The 20,390-nt window shown below is 32.5% G+C and overlaps 1 protein-coding gene across 4 annotated transcripts in view; it reads right to left on the bottom strand.

The window, feature by feature from the left end:
* The window catches only part of HABP4 (hyaluronan binding protein 4), a 34,915-nt gene that overhangs the window by 12,091 nt on the left and 2,434 nt on the right, over positions 1–20,390 (bottom strand). For 2 of the 4 annotated variants that reach the window (XM_074281693.1, XM_074281695.1), the window contains exons 2-4: positions 16,042–16,204; positions 10,404–10,568; positions 3,146–3,232 (exon numbers count right to left, since the gene is read on the bottom strand). In XM_074281693.1, the coding sequence (XP_074137794.1) occupies positions 3,146–3,232; positions 10,404–10,568; positions 16,042–16,204 (415 nt within the window). The remainder of the gene's footprint in view (positions 1–3,145; positions 3,233–10,403; positions 10,569–16,041; positions 16,205–20,390) is intronic. The other 2 variants (XM_074281694.1, XM_074281696.1) reach the window with 1 other exon arrangement.

Genomic DNA, 20,390 nt, shown 5'->3' with positions numbered 1-20,390 from the left:
TCACTGGAAGGTGGGGGGAGGCAAGACAATAAAAGTCAAAATTCCTGAATCCAAAGCATGACCCCACATAGGGCTGGACATGGTGACATATGCCTGTAATCTGTGGTACTGAAAAGACTTGAGGCTGGTGAATATAACTGGTTTCTGGAGTTCTGAGCTTTAGGCTGCTAAGCTAATTAGATATCTGTACTAACTGCAGCTCCAATGTGTTGTGCCCCTGGAGGACATATATATAATCTTGGTCAGAAACAGATTAAGTCAAATCCCATTGTGATCAGAAGTGGGATCAGCCACATAAGAGGCTATATAACAGTTCTAGCATTCTTTTGGGGGGGTGGGGGGGAGAAAAGTGAAAGAAGAGAGACAGTTTGAGAGACAAAAACTGAGAAAAGACAGATAGAGTCCTTGTATTTTTAAAAGAGTGGGGCTGAGGAGTAGTAACCAAGTTTTGTCTTTTTTTATTATTATAGCTCTATATTTACATAGCTCTATATTTACAAGGCATATGCTTGGGCAATTTTTCAGCATTAACCCTTGTAAAACCTTCTGTTTCAATTTTTCCCCTTTCCCCCCAGCCCCCCTCCCCTAGATGGCAGGTAAGCCAATACATGTTAGAAATGTTAAAGTATATGTAAACAAATTTCAAAGTATAAATAATGTTAAGAGAAAATACACATGACTAGAAAATAATAAAAGACAATAGAGTTGGCAACATGATTCTCTCCTCAACATACCTGACAAAAGCATGTCTCCTATGAAAGAAGTCAATATATTCAAGTTGGCAGCAAAATTCACAATAATACAAGTCCAAATACATTAAAGAAGGGGATATTCTACTCTGGGTAAAACACAAGTACGTGCATACATACATATTTAAGGAAAAAAGAAAAGGGAAAAAAGAGAAAAAAGCCTTGAAGCAAAAATAACATATAAAGAATTATTTCTCAGAAAATTAAATGTTCTATTAAAAAGTTTCTTTTCTCTTTATGGGTTAATTCCTTTCAAAAGTAGGTAAATCCTAATGAAACAATACTGACATTGAGGGCTATTCCTTCTAATTTATAAACATATCTCCAAAATCCTAACCCCAATTTTTTACAGTACAGTTCATATGAAAAATGCCAAAATACAAACTTACTATGTAATATCGTCAAATACTTGCTTAGCAGGAAACATGGATATATGGGTGTGGTTGGGGGGATATCTTATGCATAAGATAAACTTTTGTGCAAATGCTGTTTCTATTTTCTCCCCACTATCTTTCCCTTGAGTGGGAAATTTAGGCATCAAACAGGTAGCTTCACTGAACTTTCAAGAAGAAAGAACTCTCTGTACAGAGACAATTGTTTATTTTTTTTTAACTTTGGTTAAATTAAACATAAATTAATGGGTCATTTGTAAAGAACTAAAACATGAAAAACTAAGTTTTATTCAAAAGGAGAACTTCCCAGAAAAGTTCTGGAAAATTCCTATTAAAGACAATATAACTTGTCACAGAAAATACAGGATATATGGTTACTATAAATTAGAAAAGATGTAGGAGACAGAGCCAAGATGATGGAGAAGAAAGGGACTCCTGAGCTCTTTCAAATTTCCTTTCAAACAATTTAAAATATCTCAAAATTTTTTTGATAAGGTAAAATAATTTTTCAGCTGAAGACAACTTAGAAATTGGAAAAATCTGTCTTAGAAGCAGAAGAACTCTGTCACACAAGAAGTGAGAGTTAAGCATAGACCAACACCCAGCAGACTGGCAGTAGGTATTGGGCATGACTCAAATCAATCAGGATAGGTTCTGAAGCTCTCAACCCACAGAAGTTAAGAGCATCAAACAAGTGATCAGGAGGAGATTACAGGAGTTCTTTTGCTGTCACTAGAGGGAGGGGGTACGCAAGACAGTAAAAGTCAAAATTCCTGAATTCAAAGCATGACTGCACATGTATAATCCATATCAAATTTCTTGCCTTCTCAATGAGGGGAAAGGAAAAAGGGAGAGAGAATTGGAATTTAAATTTTTTTTTAAAATGTTAAAATTTATTTTTACATGTGACTGGGGAAAAATAATTAAAAAAAAGAAAAGTAGCATATCAAATCAAGTCAATAAGGATTTATATCAAGTGCCTACTATGTGCCAATCATTGTATTTATTTAAAAGGCATATGGAAAAGGAGGAAGGGAGACTTGTAGAAAGTTTTCAATGAAGTCACAAGTTCTGTTTAAAAAAAAAAGAAGAAAATAAGGTTTTAAGGCAATGATCATTATTAGTTCCAAGGGACATCATTAAATATATGATCTACCCTTCAGTAGAAAGGAAAAGGCTATAGATGCTGAATGTTGCATATGCCACAGGACAAAGCTGCTGTGATGTTTTTTTGCTTAACTAATTTTCTTTAGGATATGGAGAGTTTCTATGGGAGTAGGAGGAGATAGAAGGAAACTATATATATTAGGAAATATTTGTGGAATAAAGAATAAACGGCATCAAAAAAATATATATATATTTGATTTGAACTAAGGTCCACCTGACTTCAGGGCTGGTGCTCTATCCACTGCGCCACCTGAGCTGCCTCAACAATATTCTTTGAGAGAGAAAAATAACATACCAGAATTAGCTCTAAAAACCTTGTCCAATTGGAGGCATATGCTTTGGACAATTTTTACCCTTCATGTTTCTATGAATATTGGTGATGATATTTATAATGTTATTATAGTATTAATGTTGTTATTAACAATACTAAATGTTATGACTCAGTAGGTCCTTTCTGAAAAACATTGACCACAAAATTTTGAATTATAGAAGATCAAAACACACATCTGCTGCCACCCCCCTAAAAAGTGAGTAATACAAGGAATATAAACATGACCACAAAATTTTGAATTATAGAAAATCAAAATATAAATCTGCTTTCCCTCCCTAAAAAGGAAATGAAATAAGGAATAAATGAATAAATTAAAAAAAAAAAAAGATTTCAGTTAATCCAAGGTTGGTTCACTGATCCTTGAAACATATACATATTTTGCTAATAGTGAAATAAGTATTGAAAGACTGTATTTTAGCTCTTTTAGCAGTTTCTTCTATTGTATCAATTAACCAATACTGTTGAGAGTGTACTCAAATTAAGAATACTTAAATGAAACACAATACTTAGTCAAAGATTCTCCTTCAGGTACTCCTTGGTGCTCTTCTATTTCTGCAGTCTCTTCCATAGGAGCAGTTTGTTCCAACTCACTGCTGGACAAAAAGGTGGCCATAATTTAAAATTATTATTGTTATCCGTAAAATAATATACACATTAATAATGCACATATATGTATGTATAAAAGTGATGAATCAGAAATATAGGTTATATTTTTCAAATTTAGTTTTACTTGATTTTTTAAGAAGCAACTTAAAATTTTCCCATAATATTATTATATCACTGGATATTTATAGATCACTTTAGCAAGTACCAAAGGATCATTGCAAGTCAAAAGGATTATTGTATTTCTTTGAACTCAAACATAAAGGATAAGTTATTCTAAGAAAACAAGTTGTAATCCAAGATTCTCTTCTGTACAAAAATTAGATATTATAGCTATGTGAAATACTAAGCTCTCTGATTAAAGATGTTACACATTTTTTAAAGTGGAAAAAATTAATAAAAATTCTATTCTACAACTGGATACTCCAGCATATTTTCAAATATTAAAATGTGCTCCAAGAACATGAATTTCAAAATGATATAAACTAAAACACTCTTAAGAAAAATCCACAGGAGAGATAAAAAGAGGCAACATAGCAACAAACAAATATTTTTAAGTGTGTCTGTCAATTAAAACAACTTGAGAATCACTGATTAACAAAGAGCACCTTTGAAACGTTATTTTTGCTCATACAATAAGACTAATAGATATACATTTCTATTTAAAATTCAAACAACTCATGTGCTGCGGAGCAGAGATGGTGAAAATGATGTAACTATGTTGACTGAATTAATCCACTTCAAATTTCTATTAAATTAGTTCAATTGGGCCCTCAATGCAGGAAGAAATTCATCACAGTGGCTCTTCCAAACCTTTCCATTCTTCCTGAAACTTTGGCTACCCTATCCCTTTTCCCCCCATCATCTCATTGAAAAAAAAATTGAGGGAATTTGCTGAAAGCTACCTCTCCCTCTCCTCCCTTTTTTATATCATATTACTCAGATGTGTTCCACCACTATCTGTTCCCTTATCCCATCTGTCATAAAAAGAAGGCCTTTCTTGTCAAGAGAAACCCCCTTCTGTGCTCAAGTGATTGCATTTCATGCCTCCCTCCTCTAAAAAATTACTCCTCTATCATTACCAATTCACTTATCTTCCTTAAGTCTCTTCCTGTTCTATGGCTACTTCTCTACTTTCTACAAATATGCTCCCATTCCTTCCTTCCCAACATCATAAACCTTTCACTTTGATCTCTCCTTCCGTGCTACCTTTCATTCCTTTTGTGATAAACTCCTTGAAATGGCCCTCCATGAGTGCTTCCCCTTACTTTCTCTCACTCTCTTTTTAATTTTACAATCTAATTGCCAATTTCATCATTCAATTGAAACCACCCCAAAGTTACCAGTGATCTCTTAATTGCCAAATCTAACCTTTCTCAAATCTAATTCTTCTTAACTTTTCAACAATTTTTGGCACCATCAATTACCCTATTTTCTTAATACTCTTCTCTCTAGGTTCTTGTGACAATCTCTTTTGATTCTCACTTGTCTGATCATTCTCTCCTTTACTGAATATTCATCCAGGTCATACCTGCTGACAATATGTGTCCACCCTCTATTACAGGGCTCATTTATCTTCTCCCTTTATAAGATTTCATTTAGTGATCTCATCAGTTCTCAAGGATTCACATGCCCAAAAGTCTTTTAGACATCTGGAAGCAGATATTTTGCAGACATCTTCAAGACATTATACCTTACTCAAATTCATTATCTTTCCCTAAACACGTTTTTCTTTCTTTCCTTTTACTGTAGAGAACACTCATTCCCAGCTTCACAAGTTCATAACTTAAGTGTGATGAGAGCAAAACCAGACAGCCCAGTAAAGTTATGTAAAATCACCAACAAAACCTTATACAAACTTAAATGGACTTATAGTCTCTGGAGAAGAACTCCTTTCTTACTTAAAAAGACTTACACTCTCTGAAGAAGAACTCCATTGTTATATAAACTTCTCCATATCCTCGGAAAGCAGGAAGACCTTTTCAGATACAAACTTCAGTATTCTTACTTATTCTGTTCTATTATTCTGTTTCTGTATAAAGTAAAGTTCTCAGATTATGTTTCTTTGCAATACTTCTCTCTTGAAGCTGATATTGACCGCCAAGACATCTTGGTGTTTATTTCTAATCCATAAAGCCTTCCTTATCACCAGTTTTGAGTAAGGGAATTCTTTCCTTAAGGACCGGCCCATAGAACTTTTGGAGAGTGAGGAATTGCAAACCCATGCCTGCCCAATCTCACACTCTCATTAAGTGTCTGTCATCATCAACTTCTTATTCCTTCTCATGCTAGTCCATCCCCATTATCCAATCTGTTTAAAAGTCCTATCAATTTTGTTTTCATTATCTTCATGGCAGGAAGGTCAAACAATAAATAGAGTGCTGAATCTGGAATCAGAAAAACCTGATTCAAATCCAATCTCAGAAGCTAGCTGTGTGACCCTGGGCAGATCTTTTAATATCTCTGTGCTTGTTTCCCCATCTATAAAATGGGGATACCCATATCTCCCAGGGTTGTTTTGATGATAAAGTGAGATATTTGTAAAGCACTTTGGAAATCTTAATGCTATATAAATGTTCGATATTATCATCTCTCTAGTATAATCTTCCACTCCTTTGACACTGCTAAAACCCTAATATGCAGACTCCCTTATATCCCATTACATACATTTTGGCTACTGCAAAAGACTTCTGGTTGGGTCCTCAAGTCTCTCCCCACTCATCATCCACTCAACTGCCAAAATAATCTTCCTAAAACACAGATCTGACTTCCTCCTACCATTCAGTTAATTCCAATGGCTCCCTATCCCTCCAAGATTAAATATAAAATCCCCTGTTAGAATTTAAAGCCCCTCATAACCTGGCCCTTCTTAACTTTTCAGTTTTGTTACACCTTAACTCCCTTCTCTTCTATGATTTGATAACACTAGTCTCCTTGCTATTTCCCAACTCCTTTCCTCTCTGTCTCTCATGTCTGGAATTCTCTCATTCATAGTCTGGTTTCCCTAGCTTTCTTTAATGTTAAATAAAGTCCTACCTTCTGCAAAACAAACAAATAACACCTATCCTGATCTCTCCCTAATGCCAGTGCTTCCTTCCTGAAATTATTTCCAATTTATCATACGTGTATGTGATAATATATGTGACATTACTGATCAATAAAACATTTCATAGGAAGAATAATATTGTTGAGAAAAAGAAAGAGGGAACATACAGTTGTTTAAAAGTTATCTTCTAAGTTTTTTTCACAATTTGACTTTTATGGAAATGTTTTGCATTTACTTCACATGTGGTTTCTTAATTGTGGGTAAAAATAAGGGAGAAAATCTAGAATTCAAAAAAATTTAAAAACAAATGCAAATTTTTTTGTTTTCAATTTAATTGGGGAAAATATTAAAAGAAATAAAGAACAAAATTACTTTCTCCATTAAACTATGATTTTCTTGAAAGCAGGACATGCCTTTCACCTTTCCTAATTCCCAGAATTTAACACATATATGCTTGGCATATAGTAGACACTTAGTAAAAATGCTTGTCGACTTGAATTAAAACAGTATTTGGTTTTTCACAGCACTAATTAAAACTGACTTCAATAACATTTTTACAATTGGGAACATTGTGCACTTTAGTAAATGATGTTCCTTCTCCTCCCTTTGAAATGTTTTGATTCATCAATAATGGCATGACTATCACTGTCACTTCACAAAGACACAGGCGAGTCCCCACTAAAATATTTTGTTAAATAAAAGAAGAAATTAGGAAAAAGAAGAAATGAGAATATCAATTGAGCAAATCTGAAAATCTGTGCTTCATTCCACCCTTAAAGAGTCGACTACCTATTTCAAAGAAATATGAGGCAAATTTCAGTCTCAGTACTCTTAAATCATGATTGGTCACTATACTGATATGAGTTCTGAAGACAAATCTGTTTTCCTGCTAGTATTGTGGTTTATAAATTATTCTGCTACTTCAGTCTGCATCAGTTCATTTAAGTCTTCCTAAATTTCTCTGAATTCTTCATACTTCTAGGTTGTTACAGCTCAGTACTATTAGATTATACACGTCATGATTTCCTTCAGCCATTTTCCAATTGATGGAAAATGTTCTTCTAGATCAAGGCTTCTAAAATTATGCCTCTATACTTTCAGATGAGAGCTTTCCTCTCTGTTTTTGATCTCTATGGAATCATTGCTGGATTAAAGACGATATAATTTAGTGATTTTTCAAATGTATAATTCCAAATGGTTTTTCCTCAACAGTTGGATCAGCTTAAGTTCTAACAACAAAGTGTTACTATGCTTATCTTTCTATAACTCCTTCAACATTTGCAATGTTTGTCTTGTTGTCATCCTTGCCAATATGATGGGTGGGAAGTGAAACTTCAGAAAAAATTTTGTTTCTATTTTAATGATTTGGAGCATTTTTCATATGATTGTGAACAGCCTACATGACTTCTTTTGAAGACTATCATTTCCCATCATTTGTCTGACAGAGTAGTCTTCAAATAAATGTTTTCCTATTTATTCTAATGCTAAGCTCAAAAACATTGTGTTTCAAATGAAACCTGAACAAAATAATACTTATCTTTTTTTGAGCACTTCAAGTAAGGTGCAGAATTATATAAAGGTTAAGATTGAGTAGTACCCAATCTTTTCTTGTTACTGCTTCCACATATGCCTAAAATGAAGTCATAACCCAACCTTCTTCACTGTGGAAAAATAATACCTATCTCAAGGAAGTTCCCTTTGCTTACTACAGAAGTGAGATAGCTGTCCAAGAGTGAATAGGGATTGTCACTTATTTCACAATGTTAGCTAAAATCGTACTTTGTTATATATATTTTGAAGATACATATAAGTATTAAAAAAATCATTGTGGAACCAGAGAGTCATATAGGAGAGCACAGATGATTAGACTATGCCAATTTAAACATTTATATCTCTAAGCTATAAATGTTTGTCTATTAGGTTAATGTTAAATTCAATAAAATTGTTTCTGATAGATGAACATAAAAATGCAAAGTACAATGTTGATATTTTTGAGAGTGGGTTATAAATTAATTATCCTATGCTCTTAATCTATCTTTTTTTTCCTACTTCTATGATGGCATTTTAATGTCATTTATACTATACAAATCCTAATCTTTAATATATTGTAACATGTTCACATCTACCATATATCTTTTCATTATCATAAAGAGTATGATATTCCATGAGTCCCTGTCAAACATCATCAGAAAAATAGAGGTATTTGGAAGATATCTGAAGAAAGATAAATCATAATAATATGTTATATTACAATATATATAACATAACTATATTACATGTTATATATTGTTATATTATAAATATATGTTATATATTGCATGTAATGTATTTTACATACATTACTGCAGTATAAGAAGTTCTGTATGAAAATGAAGATTTCAGAGACCCTTCTAAAGACTTTTATAAAATGAAAGAGAAAAGTAAGCAGTACTAAGAAAAGATATATAATGATTATGGCAACACAAAGGAAAAATAACAGTAAAAGACATCTGAATTTAGATAATAACAAAAATAGCTAATTTTTATATAGCACCTTAAGCTTAGTTTGCACAATATTTTGTATATATTATCTCATTTGATTCTAACAACATGTGGGTAAGTGCTATTATTATCCCCATTTTACTGAGGCAAACATTGATGGAGTTACCCAGGGTCACAGATTTAAGATCTGAGGCAGGATTCAAACAAGTTCTTCCTAAGTCCAACAGTATTACCTTAGTTCAAGATCAAAACATTGACCAAGAAGTCTAATGATGAAATACCTCTATTTCCACTCACCAGAAAAGAGATGGATTGCATAGGCTGTTAAGACATTGGTAACTGGTTGGTCTATATCATTTAACTATTTCTTTGTAACAAAAGGTAATTCTAGAGGAAGGTTCAATTAGGAAATGACAATTAAAAAGTCAACTTTTTAAAATTAGAAATATGAATCTTTTGTTTCACATAGATGATTAGGGTCATTAAACTATTCAATTTCTCAAAGGCAATTATTATTATCTCTACCTGTTCACAGCTCAGACTCTGGCAAAACCTATTTTGTTTCATGTATCATGGCATAATTTATATATATATATGCATATATATATGCATATGCATATATATATATATATATGTATATACACAAAATTTAACTCTGCTGCAATGTGGTAAGAAAGGATTTCGAAAATCTTAAAGCCCTAGATAATTTGTTGTAAAAAAAAATTCTGAGGAATCTGAGGAATATAGAATCATCATTAGATTCTTAAAAGCACTTGATTGACAGATTTATAATAAACTGTTGATTTAAAATAATGAAACTGTATAGTATTTGGTGAAATTTTTAAAAAAGAACTTAAAATGTCACTGCACAAGAGCCAGGCACCCAAATGTTAGTTGAAAGAAATTTCATTTCACTGCAAGTCTAACTCAGTAGAGATGTCCCATGAATTTTATGAAACAGATACCTTAAAAGTACTTATCTGTCTTCAAACTAGACCTTCCTTAATGACACGCAAATAGTAGATCACTGTGAAAAACTATTTTTAGGAAAAGAAAATACATTTCCAGGCAATAAGAATAGCTTGCATTTATATACAGCTTTTCAAAGATTTTATAAAGTATTTTACATGCATCATTTCCTTTGCTTCTTATACAACCCTGAAGGTAGGTGATATTATTTGCCTTCTGTTGATAAACTAAGGCTCTCTTGAGAGGGTAAGAGACTTAGTCTCACACCTAAGACATGTCTGAAGGAAGAGTTGAACCTACATCTTCCTGATTCTAAAATCAGCATTCAGTACTCTTATTATGCCACTTTGCTTTCCCAAAAGATGGCTATAAAATAAACTTTCCATTTGATTTCAGAGTGTATAGGGGGCACAAATATGAATTGTACCTTGTATCATCTTTAACTCATCCCTATTTAGAACTCCACTTTTCACCTTTTCTGAATCTGATTTTCCCAGAGGTAGAAACAATATTCTTTTAAATTGAAGGCCCACTCAGAAACAGTCTAAATAAAAAGGTGGGAAGTTACACAAAAGACTTATTAATTCAAAACTAATTTAAACCCTAAGAACATTTCATATTATCTAATGCTACACAACAAAACCAGCATATTCCAAAGAACTTACGTTTTATCATTTCCACCACTGTATTTTTCAAATTCTCTCTTCCCTCTTTGGTCAAAACCATCAAAAGTTCTGTTTATTCCACCACTTCTTCCTCTGCTTCGCATTCCACCTCTTATGCCTCCACGGCCTCTAATTGGTCTTTCCCGTTCAAATCTTTCAACTGGCCTAAAAGAAAGTAAAGAATATGGAAATAATTAACTAGTCAGTTAAATGTTATTTTAAAAATTTTGATAAGATTTTATTAATTCTTATTAGCATGTTAGAAGTCATAGCTAACAGGCACTAAAACAACTTCTAATTTAATAATAAGTAATAATTTATTTATATACTTAGGTATATAATTGTAATAATAAAAGCAACTTCTAAACTTAATAGGAATCATTAGAGCAAGGATTCATATAATCTAAAGTCCAGGAGGGTCTTTGTAGAGATTTTAGAGAATCTTTGAAATTAGATCACAATTTTTAAAATTTTCACTAATCTTTGGTTTCCTTTTAAAATTCTATATATTTACACATTTAAAAACATCATTATTCTGAGAAGAGAGTCCATAGCCTTCAATAGAATGTGCTTTGGATTCAAGACACAAAAGAGTTAAGAATCCCTGTATTGGAGAGTACCTTTAAAATAGTGCTATTTTAAGTAAAAAGTTAAAATAAGATTTAAAAAATTACTGATTGGACCTTTTCATAAGTGACCAATAGTCAAAGGGATAAAAGGTAGTTTTTAAAAGAAGAGTGGCAAGATATCCATGGCCATATGAAAAAAAAATGATCAAATCACTAAGCATTAAAGAAAAGCAAATTAAAAACAACTCAGGTTTCATGTCACATCGTTCTGATTGGCAAAGATGACAAAAAAGGAAAATGACAAATTTTGAAGGGGTTACTAAAAAAAAGGTACATTAATACAATCTTGGTGAAACAGTAAATTGGTACTTGGTACAACCCCATCTAGAAAGCAATTTAAAAGTTCCCAATGCTACCTTAGCTCACCCTCACTACTCTGTATCTGTAAAATCAATGTGAACTGCAAAAATCTGGCATTGTTATCTACCACACAGGCAACATTTAGGCTTTCTGAAAGGGGAGAAAAGTATTTTTGGTTTTCATTCTCCATATTCAGTCACTCCTTTATTGGACCAATTTTTATTACAAATTGAGTGTAAGTAAACGGGGTGGGGGGAGAAATTGCAAGTGTTTTTTTTTTTTTTTAATCTTTTTTAAAAACTCTACATTCAACATATCTTCCAGTGCTAAGCTTCTACCATGGCAAAGGCATTATTTTTCCAGTAGTGGGCCTGGTCTTTTAAGTGATAAAAGATCTTCTAGAAGCCTTTTTAGCATCTTATCATTAAGAAGTAGTATGTTATAGGAGCAAAGCAACATAACATCACCTAGTTTTTCTTAAAAAGTAATGAAAGCCAAAAAAAGGGAAAAGCTCCTACATCCTGCATTAAAAGCAGCTCTTTTTATAGTGGCAAGGAACTGGAAACTGAATGGATGCCCATCAATTGGGGAAAGGATGAATAAGTTATGGTATATAAATGTAATGGAATATTACTGTTTTATAAGAAATGATAAGCAGGGACAGCTAGGTGGCGCAGTGATCCTGAAGTCAAGAGGACCTGAGTTCAAAATTGATCTCAGATACTTAACACTTCCTAGCTGTGTGATCCAGGGCAAGTCATTTACCCCAATTACCTCAGGGGGAAAAAAAAAAAATCAGCAGACTGATTTCAGAAAGACCTAGGGAGAACTCATATGAAATGATGCTAATAGAAATTAATAGAACCAAGAGAACATTGTACACAGCAACCACAAGATATTATGTCATGATCAACCGTGATAGACATGGCTCTTTTCTATAATGAGATGATTCAAGTCAATTTGAATAGACTTGTGATGGAGAGAGCCATCTACATCCAGAGAGGGGACTATGGGGACCTAATGTGGCTTACCAACATAGTCTTTTCATATTTTGTTGTTGTTTGCTTGGTTTTTTCCTCTTATTTTTTCCCCCTTTTGATCTGATTTTTCTTTTGCAGAATGATAAATATGGGAAAATGTTTAGAAGAATTTCCCATGTTTAAATTATACTGGATTACTTGTTGTCTTCGGGGAGAAGGAGGGAAAAAATCTGGAACACGGGGTTTTGCAAAGGTGAATGTTGAAAATTATCTTTTTGAAAAATAAAAAGCTATCATTATAAAAAAGTAATGAAACCATCCTCAAAATATAATTGGTCCAAGAAGACAATAAAAAAAAAAAAAAAAGATGGACACTAAGTACAAAAGCCAGAAGAAGTTGTGGGGGTGAGGGACATGAGCAGTTAAAGGTTCCTTAAATTAAAATTTATTCTAGCCAGCGTGGCACTATGGCCAAATGAATGCTGTATTTCTTCTGAATATATCCTTTCAAAACTACAAGTAAGTAAATTTCATTCAGTTAACTAGTAAATAGTCAACAAGTGTCTCATTTTGTTCTAATCCCAAACCTGAACCCCATCCTGATAGCAAAACTGATACACAACACTTTCTTCTTCGCACTATGTTCCAAACTATATATCCAAACTAGCTGTCTTACTGTCCCCCTATATGATACATTTCCTGCTTTCAGAATTTTGTCATATCAAATACTCTTCCTCCTCACCTGTTTCTTAAAATCCCTAATTTTTGTCAAAATATGGTATAGTGGGAAAGGGGGGAGAAAGAGTGTGGAGATGGGAAAGCAAATCTAGCTCTGGAGTCAGAGAACCTGAATTTCATATCACTCTTTGGACATTTACTATATGTGACTATGATCTTGGGCAAATCATAACCTTTCTGGATCTCGGTTTCCTCATTTGTAAAATGGGGGGATTGGACAAGATAGTTGCTGGGGCCTGTTCCAGCTTTCCACCTAGGATCCTATGACAACACAAGAGACAATGTACCACTCTCATTCATGTCTGGTACTATTGTCTTCTTCAAATTATACTGTATCATATGACTAAAATGAAAATAGGTTTTGCATGACTACACAGGTATTATTTGTCATTTGAGGGAAGGGAGGGAAGAAGAGAATTTGAATCTCAAAAGTTTAAAAACAATTATTAACTTTTTAATGTGTAATTGAAAAATATAAAAGTTACATTGTATATCTTTCTTGTACATAACCATATTACATGTTGCTTCTTCAATGGAATAATCTCTAAGGGAAGGGAATTGTTTCACTTTTGTCTCTTTTACTGCTGTTCAGCTGCTTTATTCCTATCAGACTCTTCATGATCTCATTTGGGCTTTTCTTGGCAAAGATACTGAAATAGTTTGCCTTTTCCTTCTCTAGATAATTTTGCAGATGTGGAACTGAGGCAAATTAAATGATTTGTCCAGGATCATGCAAGTAAATATTTGAATTTGAATTCAGGAAGATGAGTCTTTCTTACTCTAGGTCTAGCACTCTATCTACCACTCTACCTTGATGCCCTATCTCTTTATCCAGATATAAATGTCAGGCACATATAACAGGCATTTGATAAATGCTTAGCGAATTGATTGCTTTATCATAGCTATTATCATCTTAGAAATTTCTGAACTCAGTTATCCTAAGTTCATGGAGTGTAGTGGGGTTTTTTTCTTCATAATTTTTTAATGTATTTTTACACTCAAATATATAGTTGGAAAAGAAAAAAAAAAAAGAACATTTCCAAGTACATAGCAGAGCATAGAGGATTCAACATAAAACCTACAAAATAAATACTACAAATTATTTTCAAAGATATTCAGCTTTTCTTTTCTTCCATCTATGTTTTCTTTTATTTTCTTCTGTGTACTTTTTAATTTTTCCCCCTCCCTCCTCCCATTCCTTTCCTAAAGAAAAGTACAATTAAAACTTTGGGAGATATATACATATATACACATGTACACAGATATCTATAAACATACACACATATTGTAAGATCATACTATGCATATTTCCACTTGTCATCTTTTTCTCTGAGATAGATAGTATCTTCCTTCATATGCCCAAGTCTTTTCATGTTTTTTTTTTAACCAACCAGCTCATTGTTTCCTACACAATAGAAGTATTCCAACATAATCACATCCTGAGAGATTTTCTATGAAAATATTTTCCCAATTTTCTGCAATCCTTCTATTTGTGGTTATGCTGGTTTTGTTTACATAAATGTTTTTTATTAAAATAATTGAACTTCTACATTTTGTACTTCCAACAATTTTTATAATTTAATTTAAAATCTGATATTGCTAAATCTCCTTCATTTAAGTTTTTTCCCCCAGTTTCTTTGAAATTCTTGACAAGGTATTTAATAAGCCCTCCTCTCAAGCTTTTCTCAATATACTGGTAGATCATCTTTGACAATCTGCAAATGAAAGAGTTTCTACATAGGAACCAAAGCTAATTCATACAGCACATACTAAAGGTCTCTCTATCACCTTAGGTTTACTCTGTGATAAGACTACCCAAATGACAGGGACAAAAATAGCATGTGATGATGACTAGGCATCAGTGCTTTCCAATATATAATCACTGAAAAGTAGTATTTACAACAATGAGATCACAAAACCAAAATATAATAAATGCTTAATTGAACTGAGTGATGCCAATGACTTATGACAGTGAAAGAAAAAAAATGACAGTCTAATGAAGAATTTTTCACAAATGGGCAGATTTAAACAGGTTTATAAGTAGGTATGGAAAGGAACCAGTAAACAGACAGATGGCTAGGTGGAAAGAAAATGGAAGGAAACAAAAATGCAAAAGATCAAGGATACTGGTAGAAAGCTTGTACCTGGCAATGAGAAAGTTCACTTCTTTCCAAAGAGACACAAGTAAGGAAGTCATGTAAGGGTGAAGATGTAAAAGGATCTGATATATTGAGTAGGAAAGACAAAGGAACTGGCAGCAGATAGCCTCTTTTTTTCTCCAGTAAAGTAAAAGGCAAGGTTATTTTAATATTGATTGGGATTGAAGTAGGCATTAAAGATAGAGAGCATGATATATGGACAGAACACAAGAATTAGTCACAAACCCACATTTAAACTCTATATTCATTTACTATGTGTGATTTGGACAAATCATTTAGTCTCTCTATATCTCAACTCTGATACTTTAGCTATAAGGAAATAATACCTTCCTCACAGTTTGTAGGGGGAAGTATTTTATATATTTGTAAAGAGCATATGATCTATGCTCTCTCTCTCTCTCTCATATATACACAGTCACCACACACACACTCACAGAAACACACATATGTACACAAATAGTATTATAGTATATAGTATTATTTGGCAATGTACTTGGAGTCAGGAGAACATCAGAAATACCCTTCCTGGTAACCCTCAATGCTAATGCTATTGCCTTTCTGTTGGTATTATCTCCAATTGATCCTATATATGTTGTTTATGTTATTTATCTGTAAGGCTGTGATGTTCTTGATAGCAAGCACTATTTTTTACCTTTCTGTAGTCCCAGAATAGTGCCCGGTATATAATAGGCACATAATGCCTACTGGCTCGACTGTTAAGCAGTAAGAAATGATGCTGAATAACAGCGTAGTTTAGGTAATACTGAACTACTACTTGTATCAAGTGCCTTTTCCAAATTCCTACCCCCAACCTTAAAGTTTAAGTACATACTTTCCAATTGTAAACTTTTCCACTGTAAACTCCACTTGTCTCTCCATTTCATAGGGTCGATATTCCCTATAAGTTCTTCGTTCTGTCTTGTCCAGTTTTACATCTGTTCCCCGGTTATCATTCCATGCCTGCTGCTCCCCTCTTTTAGCAGCTCGCTTTTGACCTGAAATTTGAAAAAGATGTCAAGAAAACAATAATTACATCAAAGCAGTGTTCAATATTAAGTTACATCTTTTCCCATGACAGGCAACAAAGCATAGTAAATACCATTCTAGAAAACCTGCAGTCAGGAAGAATGGGTTCAAGTTCTGCAACCACAAGTGAGTCACCTAATCACCTAGTGCCTCCCCCCCATAAACTTCTAAAATGGAAGGCTACAGAAGGGTTTCAGATTTGTATCCATAGAAAGTTTCCACCAAAAAAATTCCCCAAACCAATGCAACCACAAATTCAACTAAACCCCTTAAAACTTTTTGTAGTTATGTTCTAAAATTTGCCACAAAATAAACACTTTTGTATAAAGTTCTTTAACCAACTATAAAAATGCCTTGTTTCAAAAATGCTATTAACAGAGATGGTTCATGCAATAATAAGCTGCCATGTTTCATTAGTGTAAACTAAAAAAAATGAGTTAATTTAGGGCAAGCAAATCAAATATTGGTATAAATATGGTTGATTTCCTATAGAATCGAATCCAACTACATGTTAATTACAACTATCAATTAACAATTAAAATCACTAGTTGAACCAGTATTTTTATTCTTTTTGAAATTAATATATCTATTTTTAAAAGATTTTTGTCTTCAATGAAATTTGTATATACAAATATGAAATTGGGTTTGCCACTTCACTCATTCAAAAGACTAAAAAAATTTTGAGAAGTAATATTATTCCATTCCTTTATTCAAAGATGGCTTTTAACTGAAAGTTAAGAACAGGAAAAAAGGACAAAAACATATCTACTTTTAATATGTCAAAAAGCCTTCTTTTACATGTTAAGTTTATTGAATTTCCATTAATAGGTATCTTCTATTCATATCTTTTAATTCAGCTCTAATTACATATACTTTTTTCTTAAGGATTTGTGGGTATAATTTTTTTTTTTTTTAAATGCTGAGGCAATTGGGGTTAGATGACTTGCCCAGGGTCACACAGCTAGGAAGTGTTAAGAGGCCAGATTTGAACTCCAGTCTTCCTGACTTCAAGGCTAGTGTTCTATCCACTGTACCACCTAGCTGCCCCCATGGGTATAAAAATTTAATGCTATAATTAACTATTTTGAACTATTGGAATGTGTCTTCATATTTATATTACACACCATATGAAGCACTTCAATGAGAGTTTGATTACAAATTAACTTGTTCACTCTGAGTTATGTATCAATACCTACAAAATTGGCTAAGATGACATGAAAAAAATGATAAATGTTGAAAGGGATGTGGGAAAACTGAGACCTTTCTAAAACATTGTTTGATAGAGTTGTAAACTGATGAAGCCATTCTGGAGAAATTTGGAACTATACTCAAAAGACTTATAAAACGGATACAGTGTCACCACTGGGTGTATATCCCAAAGAAATCATAAAAAAGAGAAAAGGACACACATGTGCAAAAATATTTGTAGCAGTTCTTTTTTGGGCATGGCAAGAAGTAAATGAATGAATGTCCATCAATTGGGGAATGGCTGAGTAAGTTATGTTATATAATGTATGGAAATGTAATGGAATATTACTGTTCTATTAAAAAAAATGATAAGCAGGCTGATTTCAGAAAAACCTGGAAAGATTTGCACGAACTGATGCTGAGTGAAGAGACCAGAACCAGAACATTGTATACAATAACAAGACTGTGTAGTGATCAACTATGATGGACTTAGCTCTTCTAAGTAATACAGTGATCCAAAACAACTCAAGGAGACTGAATGTGGATAGAAGCATGCTATTTTCATCTTTTTTATTTGCTTTCTTTCTTGTGGTTTTCCCCCTTTGTTCTGATTTTTCTTTTACAACATGACTAATATGGAACTAATATATAACCTATATCAGATTGCTTACTATGTTAGGGAGAGAGGGAGAAAAATTTAGAGCTCAAAATACAAAATGAATAGTGAAAACTATTTTTACATGTAATTAGAAAAACAAAATACTATCGGGAAAATTAACTTGTTCCAAATAAAACTCTAAAGACCAGATGTAAAAATAATGGTTCTAATAAATTATAAAATTCAACTTTCAGAGAAAACAACTCCCCCCTCCAAAAAAACCCACTGACATTCTTAGTACCACTGAAAATGGAGGTAATTTAAGCCCCTATGCAAAAAATAATGGAATGTTGCTATTATAATAGTAATTAGTATATTGAAATTAAATATATTTTAGAACTAAATTCAATTTACAATTGTTTCTATATTTTATTCCTGAAAATGTTTTAAACAGATTTCTATCTTGCAAAAAAGTTATAATTTGGAGCTCATGACTAATTTGGTACCATAAGTGATGTTGCTATCATAAATACAGTATTTATAGTTTTGTTGAAGAGTCAGAACAACAACAGTTACAATATATAGATATGGATATAGATAATATATATAGAAGCCTAGTTAGAATACTGACATCAAAATGAATGCAATGCTAGTTCCTCTGGCACATACTGCTAAAGAAATTAAGGGATACCATGTAGACTGAAATTATAAGCCTGCTAATTACTTATCAAAATGAATTAACAAGTAGGAAAATGAAAGACTGTTCTAAGATGTGTTTTAAATTGAGGATTGATTTTGAATATAAATAGTTATTAGCACATGCACTAAAAACATGTAAATATATTTTATATTTAAATAATTTGAATTTTTCTCAACATGAACTCAAAGTCATTTTATCACATTTTAAAAATTAAAAATAAGGAGTCAACTAACTGATTTTTAAAAATCCTTCTTGGTTAGAAAATTCCTCACAAGAATTTAGACAATACTTTTCCTTCCCCTTCAATGCATACACAAGTGTATGTATAGGCTTATATGCATAATTCATATGTATATATACACATGTATATGTGTACACATGTGTATGTATATGTGTATATGCACACATGTGTATATATTTAAATTTATATTTGAAGACAATATTTGGGAGGGTCACATAGCTAGTAAGTGACCCACTCCAATATATTAAAAAGTATGAAGTTGGAATAAATTTAGATTTAAAAAACATATAGTTTTATGTGCCCTTACTAAGGCCTCATTGCCAAAATCTTGTCTATTCCTTAATAAGCCTTTTCTGAACTGGATAAAGTACTATATGTTGTAAGGGTTACTTCATGCTTGCAAAATTCTAAAAGATGCATATTATCAGTGATTCCAATTTTGGAAAAACAGTGTTAAGAGATGATTGGGATGAAACTCAGCTTCTCCTTTCTGCTCAATCAGCACTGTAAATGCATAATGCAAACTTTGCATTTCACAGTCCTTTTCAACAGAGGGCTGGCACATGCAATTTGATTACTGATCAAAGAATAAGACAAGCAAGTTCATATAAAAGGGTATAAATAAATGGTGCATACAACAATCATCTGACAAAAATCAAGTTTTTAGTTTAAGGACCACATCTGGAAATTTCCTACAGTTATGGTGACTAAGGGAAGTTAGTATTGAGGCTCTTGCCTTTGATAACCTGAAGAAATGTTTCACTTACATGGGTCTGCATTTATCAAGTCAATCCATGATCAACTATTTAAACAAGAAATATTAGGCATTTTCAATGAAGAAATCCAATTAAGATTTGTATGACATCTGATTAATAAACGATCTATAAAATCATTCATATTCTTTGAACCTTGATTTCTTATCCACATTAAATTTTCACATGTAAATAATGTTCTATTTGAGTAAAAATTCAGAGATAACAAAGCCCAACACACCTAATACTTTAATAACAACTTGGGACTTGCATTTTTCATACCTATTAAACAAAAGCTCAGCACAATAATTTCACAAAGATAAGCAAATGAGACTATCAAAGCCACCCAAATTTTTTTTTAAAAATTGATCTCATAAGAATTTTAAAATAGTAGAGTAGCAAAAATTTCCTAGACAGAGGAAAAGAGACTAGTACCCAAAGCTGTTGAAGTGCTTTTTAAAAGTTGATTTAAGAAATTAAAATAATTTTAATCATATTAGTGAGATACCACTAACTAATAAAGTTTCATACTAACCCCAGGGGGGCAAAGAACAGAAATCTTCATTTGTTGGAATAACATATAAGACACTGAAGTAAAAGTAAAGTTAAACAAAATGTTTTTAATCAAGGGGGAAAAAAACTACATTAGCAAAATTTTACTCAATAATGATCTCAA

This window comes from Sminthopsis crassicaudata, chromosome 1 (genome assembly GCF_048593235.1).
Source record: "Sminthopsis crassicaudata isolate SCR6 chromosome 1, ASM4859323v1, whole genome shotgun sequence".
Taxonomy (NCBI): Eukaryota; Metazoa; Chordata; class Mammalia; order Dasyuromorphia; family Dasyuridae; genus Sminthopsis; species Sminthopsis crassicaudata.
The sequence above is the reverse complement of the archived record's forward strand: the minus strand, read 5'-3'. Positions and strand labels throughout refer to the sequence as shown.